Source organism: Denticeps clupeoides, chromosome 15 (genome assembly GCF_900700375.1).
Source record: "Denticeps clupeoides chromosome 15, fDenClu1.1, whole genome shotgun sequence".
NCBI lineage: Eukaryota > Metazoa > Chordata > Actinopteri > Clupeiformes > Denticipitidae > Denticeps > Denticeps clupeoides.
This window is the reverse complement of record NC_041721.1, coordinates 13,815,729-13,835,863: the sequence shown is the minus strand read 5'-3', so window position 1 is coordinate 13,835,863 and position 20,135 is coordinate 13,815,729. Positions and strand designations below refer to the sequence as shown.

The 20,135-nt window shown below is 41.9% G+C and overlaps 1 protein-coding gene across 2 annotated transcripts in view; it reads right to left on the bottom strand.

Annotated features, from left to right (window-relative positions):
- Positions 1–20,135, bottom strand: part of LOC114764405 (copine-8) — a 69,980-nt gene that overhangs the window by 46,375 nt on the left and 3,470 nt on the right. For both annotated transcript variants that reach the window (XM_028954031.1, XM_028954030.1), the window contains exon 2: positions 3,756–3,796. In XM_028954031.1, the coding sequence (XP_028809864.1) occupies positions 3,756–3,796 (41 nt within the window). The remainder of the gene's footprint in view (positions 1–3,755; positions 3,797–20,135) is intronic.

The window sequence follows — 20,135 nt, the reverse complement described above, 5'->3', positions numbered from 1 at the left end:
ACTGTTTTTATGTGTTTGTACCCGCTTGGGCTCTGGCAACCCTGATCACAATTTAGCGGTTATGAATTAGTAAGTGAGCTAATAAATATCTGCATTTTTTTATTATTTTGGCTGGAGCATGGTTTCAGGATTTTTTTTTTTTTTGGAGAATAAAAATAATCACATCACAATAGTCACATCACACACTGACATGGAATGAATGTTGTGCACAGCATTCCCACACTGCATAGATTCTGCCTGCTGTGCACTAAACAACAATATGATGCGTTGATTGTTTCCACCCGCATGGAAAAGATCTGTAACACCATGAATAAGCCATATTGTTGCAATCCTAGTACATAATGCAAAAAAACCCACAAGACTACATAAAAATGGTGTATAAATGTTTGTATGTGCAAGTCTGGCTCATTTGAAGGTGATTTATGTAAAAAATCTAAATCTCATGCAACTTAATTGCTACTTAATCAAGAACAAAAATGTATCTACATTTCCAGTTTTTAAAACTCAAGTGAAGAACATGGACCTCAGACACTAAACCTGTCACCCCAATCAAAAGAAGAGGCACAACTGAATAAGCTATGACTGAATTTAAACTCATTAAAGTATAACACAGTGACTCACTGATGGTTTTTCAGGTAAAATTGGTGCCAAGTGTTGATTCTAAGCGGGGGAAAAAGCTTTAATTTAATTAGACTCCCAAGCGTTTGGCGATCATCATGTACCATGAACACCAATCCTGTCACAGGCTCTGGCCCTTGAGCTGAGTCCATTCCCCACAGCAGAAGCCTAATTCCCAGAGACCACAGCAGTTGCGCTCAGCATTAATATGACCTGGGACTCAGCACAAGTGCCTACTTGCATGAATGTCTCATCATCCATTTCCATGAATGCTGACATCCTTAGCACACAGCCGTTGGGAGGTCTTGCCAGTGACTTTGAAGGAATGATTATTTCCCTCTGGTATCACATTACCACAAGCACTGAGGGCTGTGTATTGTTGATGTTTTATGAGGAAACAGAAACAAAATGTAAAATTGAGCCCAGTATTATCTGTCCTCCATTACCAGGACATAAATGGTTACATTTTAAGCATTTATCAGATGCCCTTATCCAGTAGTTACAGGGACAGTTCCCCTGGAGACACCCAGGCTTAAGTGTCTTGCTCAGGGAACCTGGGTCTTCTGATTCATAGGCAAGTGTGTTACCCCCTAGGCTACTACCATCCCATACCATCAAACGATCATTTCTATAAAACAAGAATATGCATAATGCTTCACTGTCAAAGGTCTGTGGTGCTTCAAAACAACATAAAAAATAAAGACGAGACTCATCAGGTATCCGCATATGTGGCAGCTAATGTGATGGCATACATCTCATTCATTACTTCTAACCTATTAGAAACAGGTGGAAACAGTGGTGCAGTGGTGGCCTAGCGGGTAAGGAACTGGAAGGTTGCCGGTTCAAATCCCGATGCCTGTCAGGATTGGAGGCACCTGGAGACACACCTGGACCAATCAGGACTGCAGTTAAAAGGCGCTATGCAGCCGCCCATCAGCGGCTGCGGCATTCTTTGTGGACCGATTTACGTATGTGTATAGTGTTTCGGTTCTGGCAATTGCCACACGCATGCCGATTTGTTTGTATTTTTGGCCATCGTGCCGAAGTTACTTGCACAAAGTTTTTAGCTACCAGAGTCAGTTACCAACCTAACTTGCATTACTGGAAACTTTTTCAGCTTTCTAGAGGGGTGACATGGTGGAATGTTTGAGGTCACTGATCAGTGCTTGATTTAAAACATCGGCAAGTCTTAGATGGAGCATCAGATAGCTTGACTCCAATATTAGTTCCTGGAATTAAATGACTGTTTTGGAATGTCTGTAATGTGGCAGGTTTCAACCATGTGTGTTGACATATTCATGCTTACAACCACAGTGAGGACGGGAATGACAGAGGAAACTTGTAAAGAAATATGAAGAACCTGTGCACAAACACATCACTTACTGGAAAAATGTCAATGCACGTGAAAAAAAAAAAGGCAAAACTGAAACTTACAGAAATTCATGCAAGGCAACCAGAAGGCATGACTAGCAAGAAAGGAAGAAAAGTTGATAAGCAGACAAAAGTCCTGAAAGAAAAGAGCAGAAGAACGAAATTGAAAGAGTGAGCATGAAGCAATCCACATAGAAAAGAAAATCACCACACAGAACAGCATTTAAGAAGCAGAGCCCACTGATCAATAAATAATCACATAGAGACTGACAAGTAAAGGACTACAAAAACACACATATAACACGACTGTGCTTAAGCAGTACATTTACATCATTTATCAGACGACCTTATCCAGAGTGACTTATAATCAGTAGTTACAGGGACAGTCACCCTGGAGCAACTTAGGGTTGAGTGAACCCAGGTCTTCTGGTTCATAGGCGAGTATGTTACCCACTAGGCTACTACCACCCTAGCCACTCAGTAGCCTCCCAGTGTTTTTAGTACATATTAGTAAAAACAGATGAGAGATCAAGCACAGGGCAGCTGGGACACACACACACAGACAAATTCCAATTTAGGCTCAACACCAGGCATGTTTACTTTTCTATATGGCTTCAGTGTGAAGGAGCAATGCGACCACTTCAATGAATCTGCCACCCACATCATGTTTCTATATATGTAGCCTAAATGCATGCAGATAAATATTAGTCATCTGTGCCTCAGGCTGTCATGGCACAATCAGTGGAGGGCTGCAAAAAAAAAGAGAGGATGACTCAGGGCTGTGCTCGTGTGTCAGGGCCTCGCTGTGACGAAGACGTGCCCTCTTCATGGACCCGGGAACGTTACATCAGAGACACGTAAGTGTACGGGTGCACACAGGTGAGAGAATGAGGGGTGACCCAAGAATTATAAACACGAACGCCCATTCACAGTTCAAGAAAGCACATTTTCATTCCCTTTTCATTAAGTTGCTTTAATGATTTAATTTAACATTAAATAGTGGCTGACCCCAGGTTGTGCTGAAACACCCGACTTTTTCACAAGATTTTCCCTTTCAGATTCTTGTTCAGAATTGCTTTTTCATTTTAAAACTGGCACATTTAATGAATGAGTACCATCTGAATAACTGGTGATCGCCGAACAACTAGCACTTTGCCTCTCAACAGAGATTCTGGTAATTGTCCATCTGTGATCTCAATCTTGGGCTAACCAGGCATAACTAGTGCAATCGTGTTTGCCTTAACCCTTGATGTTACTGTGGTAAAATGAAAACACTCAGCTAGGTAAACTTTACAAAGTTAAGCAACTGCCTACCATTATTTAATTAGCTAGTCTATAAGTGAACTTCAGTAGGCTTGCTCCTTCATGTAGCGGTGAAGTGGGTGGGGGACACCAGCACCCCACTTCTTTTTAAATAAACAATGAGTGACCCAATCAATCAATTCACATAAAAACAGCTATGCGGTTTTATTTAAGGCAAGGTTAATGGCAGTTGAGTGCGAGAACGAACACGTGAGAAACAGCAAACCTGGATCTAGAGGTTTAGAGGTTATTTTGTGGTCACCAATAGAAACATGGTTATTATATGTCATGACATATGTCATGACCAATATATTGTTGCCTGATATTACAGGCATAGTTACCCTTTTGACCTGTGTTTTTCTGGTTTTAATGGTTTAGTAATGGTAAGTACAGTAGGGACTGAGGCTTAAGAAAATTATCTTATTCTATTTCATAACAGACATAAAACATCTTAGTGGCCTTACTTGGGTCTGATTTGGAGAACGTGTCTCTGTCAAGCAGGTTTCTGAAAAGAGAAAGAGAGAAACTGGAATTAAAACATGTTCATGGCAGAAGCTGTATTGATTCATACACCAGGGCGCGGCGGCGCGAGCCAGTGGGAGGGTGGACGAGAGGAGCAGGAGAGGAGCCGCTGTCTTCACGCTCGGACTGATGAGGAGATGAGCCTGAATGAGGAGCTCACTTCAGCAGTCATTGAAAAAGCTGCAGCTCTCCCACGGCAGGTTAATTGCAGGACACGAGTGGCAGAATGGCAGGTGTGAAATGTGAAGCAACAAGAGAGTGAGAGGAACGGACACTAGAGGAATATTACCCCTGCCCCCCACCTCCCAAAAAAACTCAACCTATTTCCACTCATCAGCTCTGAGTGAGGTCTCCACAATGAGACATGAAATCAACAGGGTTTCCATCTCACACATGACTGGGGGCTCAACTAGATCATTGTCATGGAATAACCACAGCTGTCATTTGATTGAATGAATTGAATCTGTGCACATGAACACATGCTAAACATGCTAAAGAGAGCCACCTCATGCACTCCTGTCACAGTAAAACAAACCATGAAAAAACGGGGCTCCCACAAGTTAACGTGGGCATGTCCCTATAGACAAGAAACAGTAAGAAAATGCACACTGGAGGTGGTCTTAATGAGATAACGGCTTGATAATAATTTCATTCAGACCATTTAATCCTACTGTCTTATTTTCAGTGGCCACAAACATTCATTGTTTTATTCTGATTTATTTGCTTTAATTGTTGCTCAACTGGGAGAATGATTTCTGAAATCTGCATGAACAGGAAAAAGTAAATCATATTTAATGAGTCCATCAGTGAAGTGAAGTGAAGTGATCGTCATTTAAAAAAAAAATCAGAACCGGCAACCATATATATATATGGCCAAAGATCTATCGATGGTGGATTTGGGCTTGACGGCATGGACAGGCATCATGATAGATCTTTGGCCAATCACATTCCAGCACAGGGTATGAATATTTACTGTCAACTCTCCTAATGTCTGAGCGCTTTCCAGACATTCCATTAGACTTATGATGCATCACTGCCAGGGCTTACATTAAGCGTTTAACTTCAGTATGAGTAAGCAGGGAGGAAAAACTGATGCTGAGCCCATGGCTAATTGAAAAGTAAAGCTCACAGAAAGAGGGATGCTGGGGGCTCTACTGTACACTGTAGCCACTACCTGGGAAAATCTTTCAAAATGTGCTCTGTCCGGTCCTTAACAAGGTTGGTCTGTGTGGTAGGCAGGGTGTAAGCTCCTGCTCTCATCAGATAAGGTCTAGCATTATGTGTCCCAATTCTAGGGGGTGGGAGCAGAGTGACAGACGATGATGGGGCTCCGAAAGGTTAATCGACCCTCAGGGAGTGATATCAGGCCCAGCGCTCCATCAGACAAGCTCAACAGGTCTTTTCCCTCAGATAAATAGAATTTAAAAAAAGAACGAGACAATAACAGAAGGCTTTGGACTGGATCAGGGAACTGTAGAGCGTGGGACTGCCCTGTGAATCCACCAGCTAAAAAAGGAAGCCCCTAATGTTTCTTTAACACCGCAGATGTGCTGCCAGGCTCACATATGCACAAACTATGAATATTCTGAAGCTGTCGCGTTGACGTCATTGCTTCAAGGCCACGGTCGTCTTGTGGGTTCTCCCTTACATTGGCCAAAAAAAACCCAAAACAACAAAGGCTTCCACCTGAGCTGGTACTGCCACTGACTCACGTACAGATATTTTCAGCACAGGGAAGAAGAGAGGAGGAAAAAAACAAAACTACTTCCCTCTCTCTCTCTCACTCTCCCTTTCACACACACAATTTCTTGTGTAACTTCAAGGAGGAAATGGAGTCACTGCAAAAAACATTTGAAACAGCATTTAGTGAGATCTGACAGGCAGGGCCTGGGGCAGTGGCGCTCTTAACTATAGAATTTTTTGTATGAGGAACTGGAGCTGCAGGGCAGGGTTATGCTAGTCCTCATTCCTGACATAGTACTTTAAATGCTTTAATGTTGTCCTTTAGCTGCACAATTTCTATTTATGTAGTGGTGTTTGTCAAATATACATGCGATTTAAAAATTATAGTGTGACCCACAATTAAGTGACTTTAGTATCTATAAGATATCATAAGGTGTCAGTTGTGGGGTGTCATGTTCATCAAAGTCCACCAACAACAAATACTTTAAATCCATTCACTGAACTTGCATACAGGTTTCAGTTCCAACTTTGTGTCAATTGTACGATATTGAATCCATTTTTTTCTATGCAAAAATAAGTCTGTGTCCTGGCTTTTATTTAATTCATTTTTCATTGCAATTAATGGTTGCATCTACAACCACAATATACACATTATTGTTTAAACCCTGGGCAGAGCGTTGATAACTTGATCTCCAGCTATATGCAGAAGTTCTAGCCTGTGTTACAACACGAGTGTGACAGTTGCCGTGTTTCACATTCCAATAAACTGGTTTAGTGAGGCTCAGAAACCTTTTTTTCCCTCTGGAATGTCACTCGGGGCTGATCCTTGGCAGAAGTCTAGGAATAGTTGATCTGTCTCCAGAAAACAAAAGAGACAACAAACTTTTTGTGCGGCTTGGCAGAACGTCGAGCCACATGAGTGTTATGTGACATTCCTGGCTGCTCACATCACCTACTTGTCTCTATCTCTCTCTCACTAACCCCCATCTTCTCTCATCCAGGAAATCTCCCAGAGGTGCCTGCTACTGACTTTTCTGACAGACTGAACACTCTTCTGCTGAGTCTATAATGAATTCCCAGAGGCTCCTGTCTGACTCTGACCATCAGAGCGTTTCTCTGGTTTTAACCCAAAGCACAAACACTAAAGTAAACCCAGGCTGAAGACCCGAGTGCCAAGTGCCTGTCAAGCACACACGCAATTAAAAATGGGGAACAAAATCCATTTCAAGTGTGTTGGTACATGGTGTTACCATTGGATTTTCACAATGCTAAAATTTAACACAATATCTAGTTTTAAAATATAAAATATAAAAGAATAAATAAGTGTGTGTGTTATTCATGCCACACACACACACACTCACACACACAGGTATTATTAGGTATTAATAAATTAGGTATTATCACATTTATCACACATGCAGCTGATATAGGTATGATTATCATTTACATCAATGTCCAAAGGTTTAATGATATGGGAGGTGATTTGTGTATGTCACAACAATTACACAAGACATCATCTATCAAGAAAAGAGAGAACATGAGAGTACAACATGAATCACCACAACCGTGCATGTGGCACAAAGCCATTCATATAAACAAAATCTCCAACAGGGACAGCTGCTGAAAACACAACTGGCCTGCTTTAGCCACAATCGATGGGAGTGGTCTATGTACTTTAATCATTTATTGCAGTGGGGAGGACACAGGCTTCCTGTAATCAAAAATGAGCTGAGGAGGTAGGTAAGGAATTGATTTGTCAAATCTCTCTCTCTCTTCCTCTCTCTCAACTTTTCGCTCGGAGGCACTGCAAAACAGCTGGATATGGGGCCACAGAGATGGCAGACTTTAATTACAGCGAGGGCACTGGACTGTGGGCCCCGGTTCTAAAAGCGTGGCAATGGGCCGTAAATTAGTCCAGCAAAACAGCGGGGAGGATGAAGCAGTAATCCAATTAAGGCATCAATATAAGACCACCTGCCCTCTGTGGGTAAAGTCTGATTTGCCATTTGGCATTTGAGTCAAAGACAACTGGTTTTACACGACAGATGGTATTTGACAACTAGATCTTCCTGTTCCAAGGACACTTCAACGAGAAATTAAAGAGTCTCATATGAAATAACTATTTCTGGCAACACCTCGGAATGCAGGACGTGCATTGATTAGGTATTCCTGGATAGTGTAAATAAGCTAATTAAATTTTTATCACACTTCCTACCATAGAGCGGTGAATTTTTAAAGGATCGCGGAGAAACAAACTACCCATTCAGTCCTTCTGGCTGCTGTGTAATTATTTCTGACACCCAGAAGATGACCTTTAATGACAGTAGGAGTCCATGGCAATAACTGACAGCTGTCATGCACCCCACTACCTCATTCTGTACAATTAAACCTGTTCCAGTCATTATGTCACACGTGGAAGTGTAGCTCCTTTCCTCGTAATACACCTTGTTCACTGAGGCAGACACGATCCACTTTCAGATAATGCAGATTTTTATCACTTCATGCAAGAATTCTGATTCTAGTCATTATGACAACTGAGAATACTCAGTTGATCAAGGTTGTTTAGAGGCCAAAATCAATATTGCAATTTTTTTTTTTTTAGCTATATCACTATACACTAGCCTTAGCAGAGCACTGTGTTTAGATGAGGTCCCCGGGGGCCCAGGCAGTGGTCCACACATCGCCAAGGCAACGCTGTCACTGGGACTGTGTGTGAGTGTGTATGTGTGTGTGTGTGTGTGTGTGTGTGTGTATATATACACAAACACACCTTGAAATTTCCTCTAAATCCTTGTATAAATACTTAATTAAGACCTTTATTGCATGAATTCATACCAATATTTACAAAATTTAAGTGACTTTAAGTCACTTAAGAACCAAGTCGTCCATCTCCATCTCCATCTCCAATTAATGTTTGATTAATGGGCTTTGAAAGTGAAGTGCATGATGTCTGTTTAACAATAACATTAGGACTTACACTCGATGGTCACAATATAGTCAATTACTACATCGCATGTAGTATATTCAATATCACCCACCCCTGGTTAAAATGTTTTATTTTTTTTACTTCACTTAGCAGACACTTTTATCCAAAGCGACTTACAAGAGGAAGACAATAGTTTAAAAGATTGCCCCTTTGTGGTCTTGAACCTGCATTCAACAGAATACACCAGAAACCGCCTCAAAAAGTATACCTCGAAAAAATAACATGGTGGCCAATAATCAATATTGTCTGGTGTTTTCAAAAGTGAACAGGTTGGCCTGTACCATACTTGATGAGATGTGGCCTTGCTACAGTTTAGGCAGTTGTGTTGTCTGGTGTGCAATTTTAATAATAAGTGCAGTCTAAGAGAATTGCAACACAAACATCAACATGAACACCTCCCTGCTGAAACATGTATTTTTGTCACTGTCACTGTTGTGTTACATCACCTACTCGAGGCAACATCTTTCTCCTCACCACACCCGAAGTCTTGTAGTGTAATAAACCAGCTCTGTAACAATTTACACAAGCGTGAAATGATGCTTCCAGTGTTTCAGAAAACTGGACAGACAGCAGGGAAAAAATAATGGTGAGATGGAGAAAAAGTGACAGCACACAGGGTGAATGACAGAGGACTGCCAGGGAGACAGAATGAGTGAGTGATGAGTGATAAGACAGTTACAGGGGTCAGGTCGAGGAAAGAGGGTGAGAAGAAAGAGCCATGGGAGTGCTGACAGGGACCGCCGGGTGAAAAACAGGTCCCGGTGCTGAAATGACCATCGTTCCTCCTCCTTTTTTCCCCTTGCCCCTCCCTTATGTCACTAACAGCACCTCCAAGTCTGCTCGGTCCCAGCGGATTCCTGGCAGGTTTGTCCAAATGGCCCTCAGACTGTCGCCTTGGCAACTGTGGGGCAGCTGCAGTCTTGACTGACAGTTGCTCTTTTCTCATGATGGAGGGAAGAGAAACAACATGATCCCAATGGCTGGTGTTTATCCTGTACCCATGGCCCAAGAGGTGTGACATTAGCTCACAGCTCTCAGCACTGGTGAGAGAAGAGTCGAGAGGGGGGACAAGAGGTGTGTGGAAACTGAAGGAAAAGAGGAGCTGAGCAGAGAGCGAGAAAAAATGCTCCAATCTCCCCTCTTTGTTAGCTTGTGTTTTTCCCACCGTTCCCACCTAGTTATTAATTTAATGAACATTCACTTAGGTTCCAGTCAGCTGCCTGGCTGGTCCACGGGTGCAGGGACAGAAGCCTGCTGCCACGCTCTCCCACTCCCGGTGGCAGGTTGCCTTGGCGATGCGTGGCCCCTGGGGACCTCACCTACACGCAGCTCTGTGCTAAGGCTAGGATATAATGCTTCCCCCCCATTTTCCTACGACTCTCAGACTAGCTATATGTGAGCAGGCAGCCAGGCAGACGTTTATTAGCCGTACAAAACTGTGTGGCTGTACCGCGAGACTGGGAATTAGCCACAGATATTTATGGATCCTGGTCCAAAGGCTACATTTTACATGGGGAAGAGATGTGAAGGACAGAGAATCTTAGAGGAAGATGAGAGGGAGAAAGTTTTAAAATTGAGAATGAAATTATAATTATTATTATTTTATTATTATTCAGCCTGTCGAGACACGTGAGAACAGTTGTAGATGCTTTCTCACTGGCTCTGGTTTTTCCGGTACCATGGCCTGAATAATATCTCCACTGAGGATAGGGCATCTCACTGAACTAGATTCAGCCGCCCTGCAATCGCTCACAACATAATCAAAGCAGGCAGGCGACTTGTCCCCAAACCGTCCGGCCAGGCAGAACAATGTGTGGGTTAACATGGCGATGCCTTGAAGAGGACTGTTATTGACTAAGCTTGTAATTACATCAAGCAAAAGCAGATGAGATAATAACCTTGAACGCATTGTTGAGAGTCCCGCATGATAAGATCATTTTCAACAGGTCCTTGGTCTGACTGCTCTTCCCCTGTTCTCTTGGTCTCTCTCACACACATACACACACACAACTGAAACATCAGCAGCTCTCTTGCTTGAATATTCTCAGTGCCTTTCTCAAAGAGACCTGCCCTAATTTTTCCCGACAAGGGCTGGGAGAGCAAAGAGACAAGCTTGAGAGCTCAATGCGCATGTGCTCACTCTCACACATGCAAACACACACAGCGTACACACTGCAATCAGAAACTTGTTCTATCAAGATCTAAGTATACAGCACACACAAATGCCCACGTGCCTGTCGTGTGAGGATGTGTCACATGTCATGCATATGTGTGCAGGGACAAACACAAGCTGCCCTGCCTGTCCACATTAAAATAACATGCCCACCCACTCACACTCGCGCTCTTACAGCGCTCCCATTGGACGCTGTGTGGGAGTCACCCATGTGACGCTTGTAGCCCAGGGACATAGGGGTTTGGGCTGTGTGACGCGAAGATGGGCTAGCAGTGACAGCACAGGGCTTGAATGAGTCCCTTGGCACAGCAGGCGGCCCCTCTGCACTTCACTGACGGTCTAGGACCAGCAATCTTGTCCCTTCCTCGTGTTAACCGATGAAGAATCTACATCCTCTGCTACCTCATGCTGTATTACGTCATACAAATCCTGCAACAAAACAATGAGTAGAGAAGGGCTGAACGATTTAAGGAAAAACTGTCAAATATCGCAATTGCAATTTAATTTGCGATTATTCACTATACTATGTGTATTAAGAACTGTAGCATAATCATACATTGAAATATGAACTGCGCTGTACCTAGCATACCATGAGTTGAAACGGACAGAGCGCCGTCTGCCCATGTTGTACCAACTCGGCTGCATTACTGTTCTCCCACCGTGCCGTCGATGCAGCTGCCACTATCCTGCCTGCCTTTGCAACGCCCCGGGGGGTCGCCAACGCTCCACTCTCTCGGTCACTGGTTGTCTCCAGCCAATCTGTCTTCCCGCAGCAACCCTGCCATTAACCAATCAAGTCTGGGGTTGCAAATTCGCATTATGATTATAAAAAATCATTATGATTTATAAAATCACATTTATTCGTGATTTTGGTTTGATTTCGATATATCAGACAAAATTAAAACGACAGCAAAATGTTGTGATGTGTAGCACAGCACACGATGACACAACGAACCATCACCCTTGGTGAGCAGTGGGCAGCCATGACAGTGTGTGCAGTGTGTGTTTATATTACAGTATTTATCAGACGCCCTTATCCAGAGCGACATACCATCAGTAGTTACAGGGACAGTCCCCCCCCTAGAGCAACTTAGAGTTAAGTGTCTTGCTCAGGGACACAATGGTAGTAAGTGGGATTTGAACCTGGGTCTTCCGGTTCATAGGCAAGTGTGTTACCCACTAGCCTACTACCACCCTGATGTCCCATGATGTCATGGGATTCCCGGCATTCAACACCAATAGAATGGAATGGAATCAAATGGAATAGATTGCTCATTGTACCCTGTTGGTGGGTAAAAACATCTAACCCTGCAACCCTGGACTGAAGAATCTAGCTTAGCAAATGGATGGATTCAAAATTTTGCTTCATTTGCGGGGCAGTAGTGGCCTAAGAGTTAAGGAAGCGAACCCATAATCAGAAGGTTGCTGGTTTGAATTCTGGGCTGCCAAGGTGCCACTGAGGTGCCACTGAGAAAAGTACTGTCCCCACACACTGCTCCCCGGGTGCCTGATATGGCTGCCCACTGCTCATGGGTTTAATACAGAGGACCCATTTTGCTGTGTCACAGTGTGCTGTGCTGCAGTGTATCACAATGACAATCACTTCACGTTCACTACATAAATATTTCCAGCTTCAGTGTTGAATTAGCAGACAGGCTGTCATTGCGCCAACTGACAGCCAGTATTAATCATTATGTCTAATTACTTATTTGTTTTGGGCTTCAGACACACTTTATAATGAGGATTCAGTTTAGTTGATGGGACTGTGGAAATACCTGCTGTTTTAAACCTGCCTCCTTTAGTATAATACATTTACCCCAGTATATAACATGCTTTACCTATGACTGAGCAATAATGATAACATGATCTGATGTAATTTATGTGGATTCTGGTGAAATGACAGTGTTTTCTGCCACAGTTCAAATTGAAGAGCATAGCGTAATATGGATATGAATAAATGTCTAGCAAAATGCTCCACCGCGATTGACACCCTTACTGCAGGATGGAAAATAACATATATTAACAACTGGAATGCTTTACTGAAACAAATTCTGCAGATCTGAAATGAGCGCTTTGCTGCAAATCAGAAGCTATTCCTTATCTTTACTGATATACTGCGCTTTGCACAAAGTGGCCAAAGTGACACAAAGGCCTCTCCCATTCCATGTCTGTGTCAGAGTCCTCATTATCGGGCTTGATAAATGAGACATAAAAAATATGACGTTAGTCCACTGCTGATCATGACTCTCCTTGAAATACAGGCATTTGTGGCAACGTGTCAGCGATATGAAGGATGATTCCTCAAAAATACATCAAATGTACGATGAAAAAAATATGTAGTCATTCTTCGAGACTGCACGCACACACACACACACACACACATGCCAATCATGACCTGTTTACAGACGGCAACAGGAAAACCCTGAGGGGAGGGCCAAACTGAAGTCAGGAAACTCCGGAGTCGAGCGCAGCACGTGGACTGCTACGGGCGTGCCTACTGGAATACTAACCATCCCTTGCTATGTGACCTGAGCACAGATGGCATCATTAGGGGCAGCTAAAGTCACCCCCGCCCCCCCTCGTCTTCTGTCTATCTATATCACGGCATGACTCAATTCAGGAGAGCATGGGGCAAGAAGTCCCATTCCATTACTAGACTGTAGAAAGGTAATCTCATTGGTCTGGCCTGTTTAGATTTTGTATGGTCAAAAACACAACATAAACAAGCAGATGTGCCTTTCCACTTCAGTTCCTGTCCCCTGTCACCTCCTATTCTTTTAATTAATATAAACTATAATAACGAACCTGCAAGACACATTTCAAAATTTTGCCTAAATTTCCTTTAAATACACAGATAACAGAGTATATGTGACAGATGGAATACTTGTGTCATTTTATGAAAAATGCAGGAGGCACAGGCGCACAACGTGGTTAAAAGGGTGAGGTTTTAATAATGAATAAAAGAAGGAACACATGTAAGCAATTAGGACACGACCATCAGCATGTGCCACCTGGGCTGGTAATAATAATCATAACTTACTGTTCACACTGATAATCACATGAATGTTCATTGGCACAATGTTTTTCTTAAACAATTTCTAACCAATTTTTCTTACATTTAGGGTTACCTAAAAATAATCAAAAAGAGAACATTCCAGAAGCTTTATCATACTGAGTGAATCACAATGGAGCTTAAACCGAATGCATATTCTGGTCAAATAGTGATTCACAAATCACTGAATGTCAAATAATAAAACAATACATTAACACTGACAACAGAAGGAGGTAACATAAAGGAAACAAAGCCTTCATGGATTAATTATCATGACTGATGTGCTCAAACGTGCCACATTCCTGATAATGGAGCAAACCTGTGCGTGTGGGTGTGTGTGTATGTATATCTATATACATACAATCCATATCCTTTTATATGTCTATAAAAAGGACCAAAGTGCATCAAATAATTGCCAAAAAGCAAATGGGTGAACAGGGTCATCAGAACCAATGCATTATCTCTGCTCACTTCTATCAAAGCTGGGAGATCAAACAAATCACTATGTATTACACCAGAATATGTTCTGCACATTTGCTAAATTGGGGTCATGCCCTCTTGCCTACAAGGTCACTTTGAAAAATGAAAAATCCAATTTGTACCTAAAGAGGTGGATATTCCTTGTTGTGGGCAGTGGAGGGTGTTATAAAGCAAAATTATTTTCAATTATTTGGTATTTGTTCCTTTAATTGCTATTAGTGATAATCAAGCCTCCGGAGAATTAGTGCAGCACCACTGAAGACCACTTGAAGTTTGTGTCCCTCTTTAGTGCTTTACAGTGTACCCATGATGCCATGTTTTCTTAAATGTTATTTAGAATTGGCTTGAATACGGTATGTTCCATTTTGCTCCCTCGAACACCAGTCTGTTAACCCTGCCACTTCTGAATGAGGCAGATACACACTGATCGAACATAAGTATTCTTTCAGCTTCCATAATTTCGCTCTTTTCTCTCTCTCCATCTCTCTCTCCGCCACTGCCCTTTGTGTCTTCTTCATGGGGCTTATTGAACAGGGGCTCAGCAGGCATCCTGTCATGGCTCAATACACAAAGACAGACTTGTCACTTTTCTCAAATACAGACCATTATGAGGTCTTTACAGGCCTAAAGGTCAGTGGAAGTGACTTAGTGGATCACAGTACCAAAAACAATATCCCTGTGGGACATTCCATGCAAGGAGCGTTTGCACTAGTGTCTATGAGAAACCTGTCATCTAAACTCTTTCCTTCCTGTAAGGGAAGAGAGGATAATAGCAGTAGTGCTTACCCTTTAAGTGCATGTGAATCAGCTCTGGATGAGCTGCTTTTCAGGCAATTCACACATTCCAGAAATAGCAATCATAGCGCGTTTATTTTACATTTTTTTCCTGAAGGTTAACAGACGGCCCTAGTTCCAGCGCTGCCCCAACCTATGTTATCTTGCTAGGCCTGTCCAGATTATAATTTGTCATTTTAATTCTACTATTTAACTTGTCATTTAATTCTACAATTCCCATCACGATTATGGAGCAGCCAGCCCTTCTGTCAGAAAAAACCCAGAGCGGCCTGTAGATCATGTGTTGAAACCTTTCCAAATTTGAAAGTAAATATGGCTACTGGCAGGAATCTAGCAATACAGCTTGCATTGCAGGGCTGCAGTTCCAAATATTACGACATCTAAGAAAATCTCATGCACAAAATGTCAGCTCAAGGCAAATGAACACACATGGGCATTAGCTTATGCTCATGTTGGCAGTGGAACCCATATAAAACTACCACCAGCACTCATTTTTAAACTTGTTCAGGGTTGTAGGGAAGCTGGAGCTTATCCCAGGAATCAAGGCCAGAATGCAATGCGATAATTCATTGCAGGCTGAATACACAAACATACACACACACACTGGTTTATTTACCTAATATCTCAGGAAACCTGCCTCATGGAGTCAGATCACAGAAAGCAGTAGAAACTTTGCTCAGTTTTCAACACATATATTTTAGAATACAAATTACGTGATAAACAATAGTAGCATTAGTAACAATAGGACGAAAGGGAAACTTTAGATTTGTAAGCTTTCAAGAGACAATTCATCTTTAAAAGTGATCACCATTACAGACTGTATTAATACTTCTATTGCATAGAGCCACAACAAAACATTGTTGTGGCAAATAACAAATCCTTTATTCAGCAATGATTATTCATATAAATAGCACCCAAATACCTGGCAGGGTCAAAATGGTTGTCTCTCTATTTGTCTCTTGTCCTCACAAAAATTAATTTAAAAACCAGACACCCTACACCAGTCAGTTAGGAATGTTTTTTTCCAGTAATATGCAGCCAACACTGAAAAATGTAATCCAGGAACAATAGAACGCTGTATCTGTTTCAATTGACATAATTTTTATATGATTACACATCTTAATGCTGAATGTGAACATGTGACAAGAGACCAATTGGCTGCCCCATTTTAGTTGTCTGAATAGTAATATGTCATATATTCACATAATAAGCTTCACATAAAAATAATTCATTTCAGCCTGAACAACTAGTCCCTGAACAACCAGTCCCGGAGAATCTGTCACCCAAACACAGGTTTTATTTAGCAAGGGACGTTTTTGCCATGATGTGACCCCTTGTAATAGAAGCCCAAACACAGCTTATTCCTTCCATGAAACGGAAAACCATTCGTGTGCTTTCAATGTTTCCTTTTACAAATGATTTTTCTGGCCAGTAATGGAGCTCATGGTTATGGTGCATTAATATATAATTGAGAAGATCAGTAGTCACATGCGCACATTTATCAAGTACTTTAGAGCTTTGAACATGGTTGAAACGATTATACTTTTAGTTCCGGAACTAATCATTTAAAAATTGTTCTATTAAACAGTATATCATGACCTTGATTTGTATTATTGCAACTGTTTCTCATTGAGATACTGATATGAAAATATATCGTCGTACATCCATGGTGATATGTTATGGTTTTATAGCAGAAGAAAACAAAAGACAGTTTTGTTGGATAGCAGTGATTTTGAAATACTACATTCTTCTGTACTGTCATGCATCATATCAGGTATGGTAAAATCAAAGAGTATTGTAAATGTGGACAATATGCTCAATATTTCATCCCACCCCACTCAGATAAAGCTCGCCTTAATTATCCAGTAACTACAATCACAGCATGTTAAAGGGTTAATTATAATGACATCTTTATTAATTGCTTTATACACAACAAACTAGCATAAGCATCTGTTAATCCCATTCGTGATCAGATAAACACTTTGTGTTGTGTTGGGCATTAGAAGGGAAATGAAGTGGAATGATATGCAAATGGTAGTAAAACCCCTGATATTGCAAGCCTTTTAGAAAAGCGGTATACTGGACCATAACTCAGTAAGAACTGATAATGACTAAAGCGTGCTGTCACGGTGGCTGGACATGGTGAGGAAGGAGGACACATGTGCACGGCGTCACGGATTTAATGCAAAAAAACCCACAACGTGGGAAAACGTCACCAAACCACGACCCAACGGAGAACAGAAATGAACAGGGCAGCTTTATACAGGCAGTCACGGGTGAAAACTAATCTCAGGACAAACACGAAACTCCCCGATCTGGAGTTGCCCCTTCCGGACCGGATCCTGACACGTCTCTGTGAGTTATTGAAACTTTACAGACACCACCTCTGAACAAAAACATCCATGCCGCTGTTATGGTGCACTCCCATCTCTAACAAGGTAATTCCGATGGCGTTGCTAGCCTTCCGGAGAGTGAAGAGAGAACCAGCCGGGGAGACCGTCCCAGCGCAGCGTTTCTCTTATTCAATCACCTTCCAGATGAGCCCTGCGGCACAAACACCTGAGCTATCACTTATTAAACATGCTTCCGACCAGGTGTGGCGGGAGACGCTGCTCGGAAGGGTGGATTTACCCTGGAAACTCACCGAGGGAACACATGCCTTATTGCACAAAGGCATCTGAGATGAGCGAGGGCACCAACTAACTGTAAATAAAAAGGAGAATCAATCAACACCACTGTGCCCAAAGACGATAATGCAACATTTCTGAGCGCCGCAGATGCAGATGCCAGCCAAAACACATTTTTCAGCATTAGGCTGTACAGACCGTAGACACAGCTGTGGTGTCAGGTACCACGCACTAATTTCGTAAGATTGGCCTGATAACCCATCCTTTCAATCACTGAACAAAATGGAAATTCTGCTTAGCGAACTACAGAACCACGGCAATGCTAACATAATGTTTTACTGATGATGCTTAGAAATCAAATGTCAGACAGACCCTATATACAAATTTTCATCAACAAACACTATAATTTAACTGTAACCCTGTATTATTGCATTCAAGCAATCGTGCCCAGCCATCCAAGTGACATTCTTGCTCAGTCTCAGTCCTGATATTCTGTAATGACTCGAAAACCTGTGCCTTTTTCTAAAATGCATCACAAAATAGATGCCCAGGATTCAGAATTTATGCAAAAACAGCCTGCCTTTTTATAATGAAAATTCATGCAATCTGTCCCTTTCGAGACAGTAACAAGGGACCCTATGATTTCCGCGATGTGGAAAACACAGACGGAGTCCAACAAATAAAACAGAATCCGCTATAAAATGTTGAATTGTGTATAATTTGTGTTACTGGCCACTGCCAATGTCCTCAGAAAATTACGGAATTCGACACTAGTGCTAATTTTAGAGCGGAGCAATACCCAAACAATTTTTTATGAATCAGAAAAAAAACAACTCTTTTGTAAGAACATACGTGACAGAAACAGAGAAAAGACGCAAACTAGCACGAGCCACTCACGTCAGAAAACAAATCAGCTGATTCAAAATCGTGGTTTTATTATCATGGTTCCAGTTCATTATGCAAGTGACACAACTTTTTTTATTTGTTTTTTTATGTTGATTTAAAATGTGAAGCACTTTTATTTTACAAAAGGAAGAATATTGTGAGAGTTGTTGGCAAGAAATACTATTTACAAAAGCAAAGAGTAAATACCCAAGTACTTTGTTGAACAGTGATTAAATGTGATTTGTCATATTGCAGGTAATTTTTTTAGGTGAATAAATAGGTTTATAACGGAAACCATGAAATTCAGAAGAATTAAAATGGTAGTAGGTGGTAGTAGGTGGGTGGTAGTAGCCTAGTGGGTAACACACTCACCTATGAACCAGAAGACCCAGGTTCAAATCCCACTTACTACCACTGTGTCCCTGAGCAAGATACTTAACCCTAAGTTGCTCCAGGGGGGGAATGTCCCTGTCTGATAAATGCTGTAAATGTTAAAATAGAATTTAGGAAAAAAATGAAATGGATTTCACAGGACCCTAAATAACCAATGCACATTAAACCACATCGCAAGATATTGAACTAATGCACCACTGAAATTCTGGCTGTAATGCCCCATGATTTGTTTTTGTCCTGTACTGGTTTTCTCAAGGGTTTGAGTGCAACAGACAGGTCATGTAGGGTAGTTCATCCTCGCAGTAGTTCAGTAGGGTAGTTCAGTACTCGCAGACTTGATCATACTGAAACTGGTCCAGCTGTTCTGAGGTCAGGTGACCACTTTTTGAGAACACATTCCATTATTTTGAAGACTAGCACCACTAGTTCCCATTGCCCGGAAACTTTTTCATGCATAAACCATGTGGAATGTTGTAGTCTTCCAGTAAAATGAATATGACGGAATGTCATTGAAGAGTCACTTCCTCTTTATGTGACTTGCAAAGCTTCCTTTTGCAATTTTTTCCAAACACTGTTTAACTTATAAGGTATTTAACTGCTAGCTTGTGTATGGACATGATGTGTGGCCTCAATGTGACTGTCCCTTCTTTAAACCTGTTGACTTGTGTGTCATGTGAATACCTTCATCTTATAGGACACATTTACATTTACATTTACAGAATTTATCAGACACTCTTATCCAGAGCGACTTACAATCAGTAGTTACAGGGACAGTCATGTATCCCTGGACACATGACCCTTTGTGGTCTGAGACTAAAACAGGTAGAAACATGACAGTTTCTCTCACTTTGGCTAACAAAGGCACACATAGTGTCATCTTCTCTGCTTTTGATTTGAACAGTTTATAGGTGCCGGAATAAAGATCAGCTGTTATATGTGAAGTCATCGCTAGGCCTTTCACATACACACACCGGGGAGCCAAGGGTCTAATGAGGGACAAATGGAGAAATTCGCAAACAGGAACTTTAGTTTCTGGGCTCCTTTCTGCATATTCTCTCCCTTGGTTTTCATTCTCTGCCTGTGCCAGCCAAAAAACCCTCACCCCCATCTAGGCAGGGCTGCCAGTGCCAAGAACAACCAGCCTCTCTAAAACTTTTTGCGGTCACAAAGGAGTCAAGTCTCAATGCATCGCCATGGTGAAGGAGTGGCAAAGATGGCAATCTGATGCAAACCAGTATGTTCCCTCTC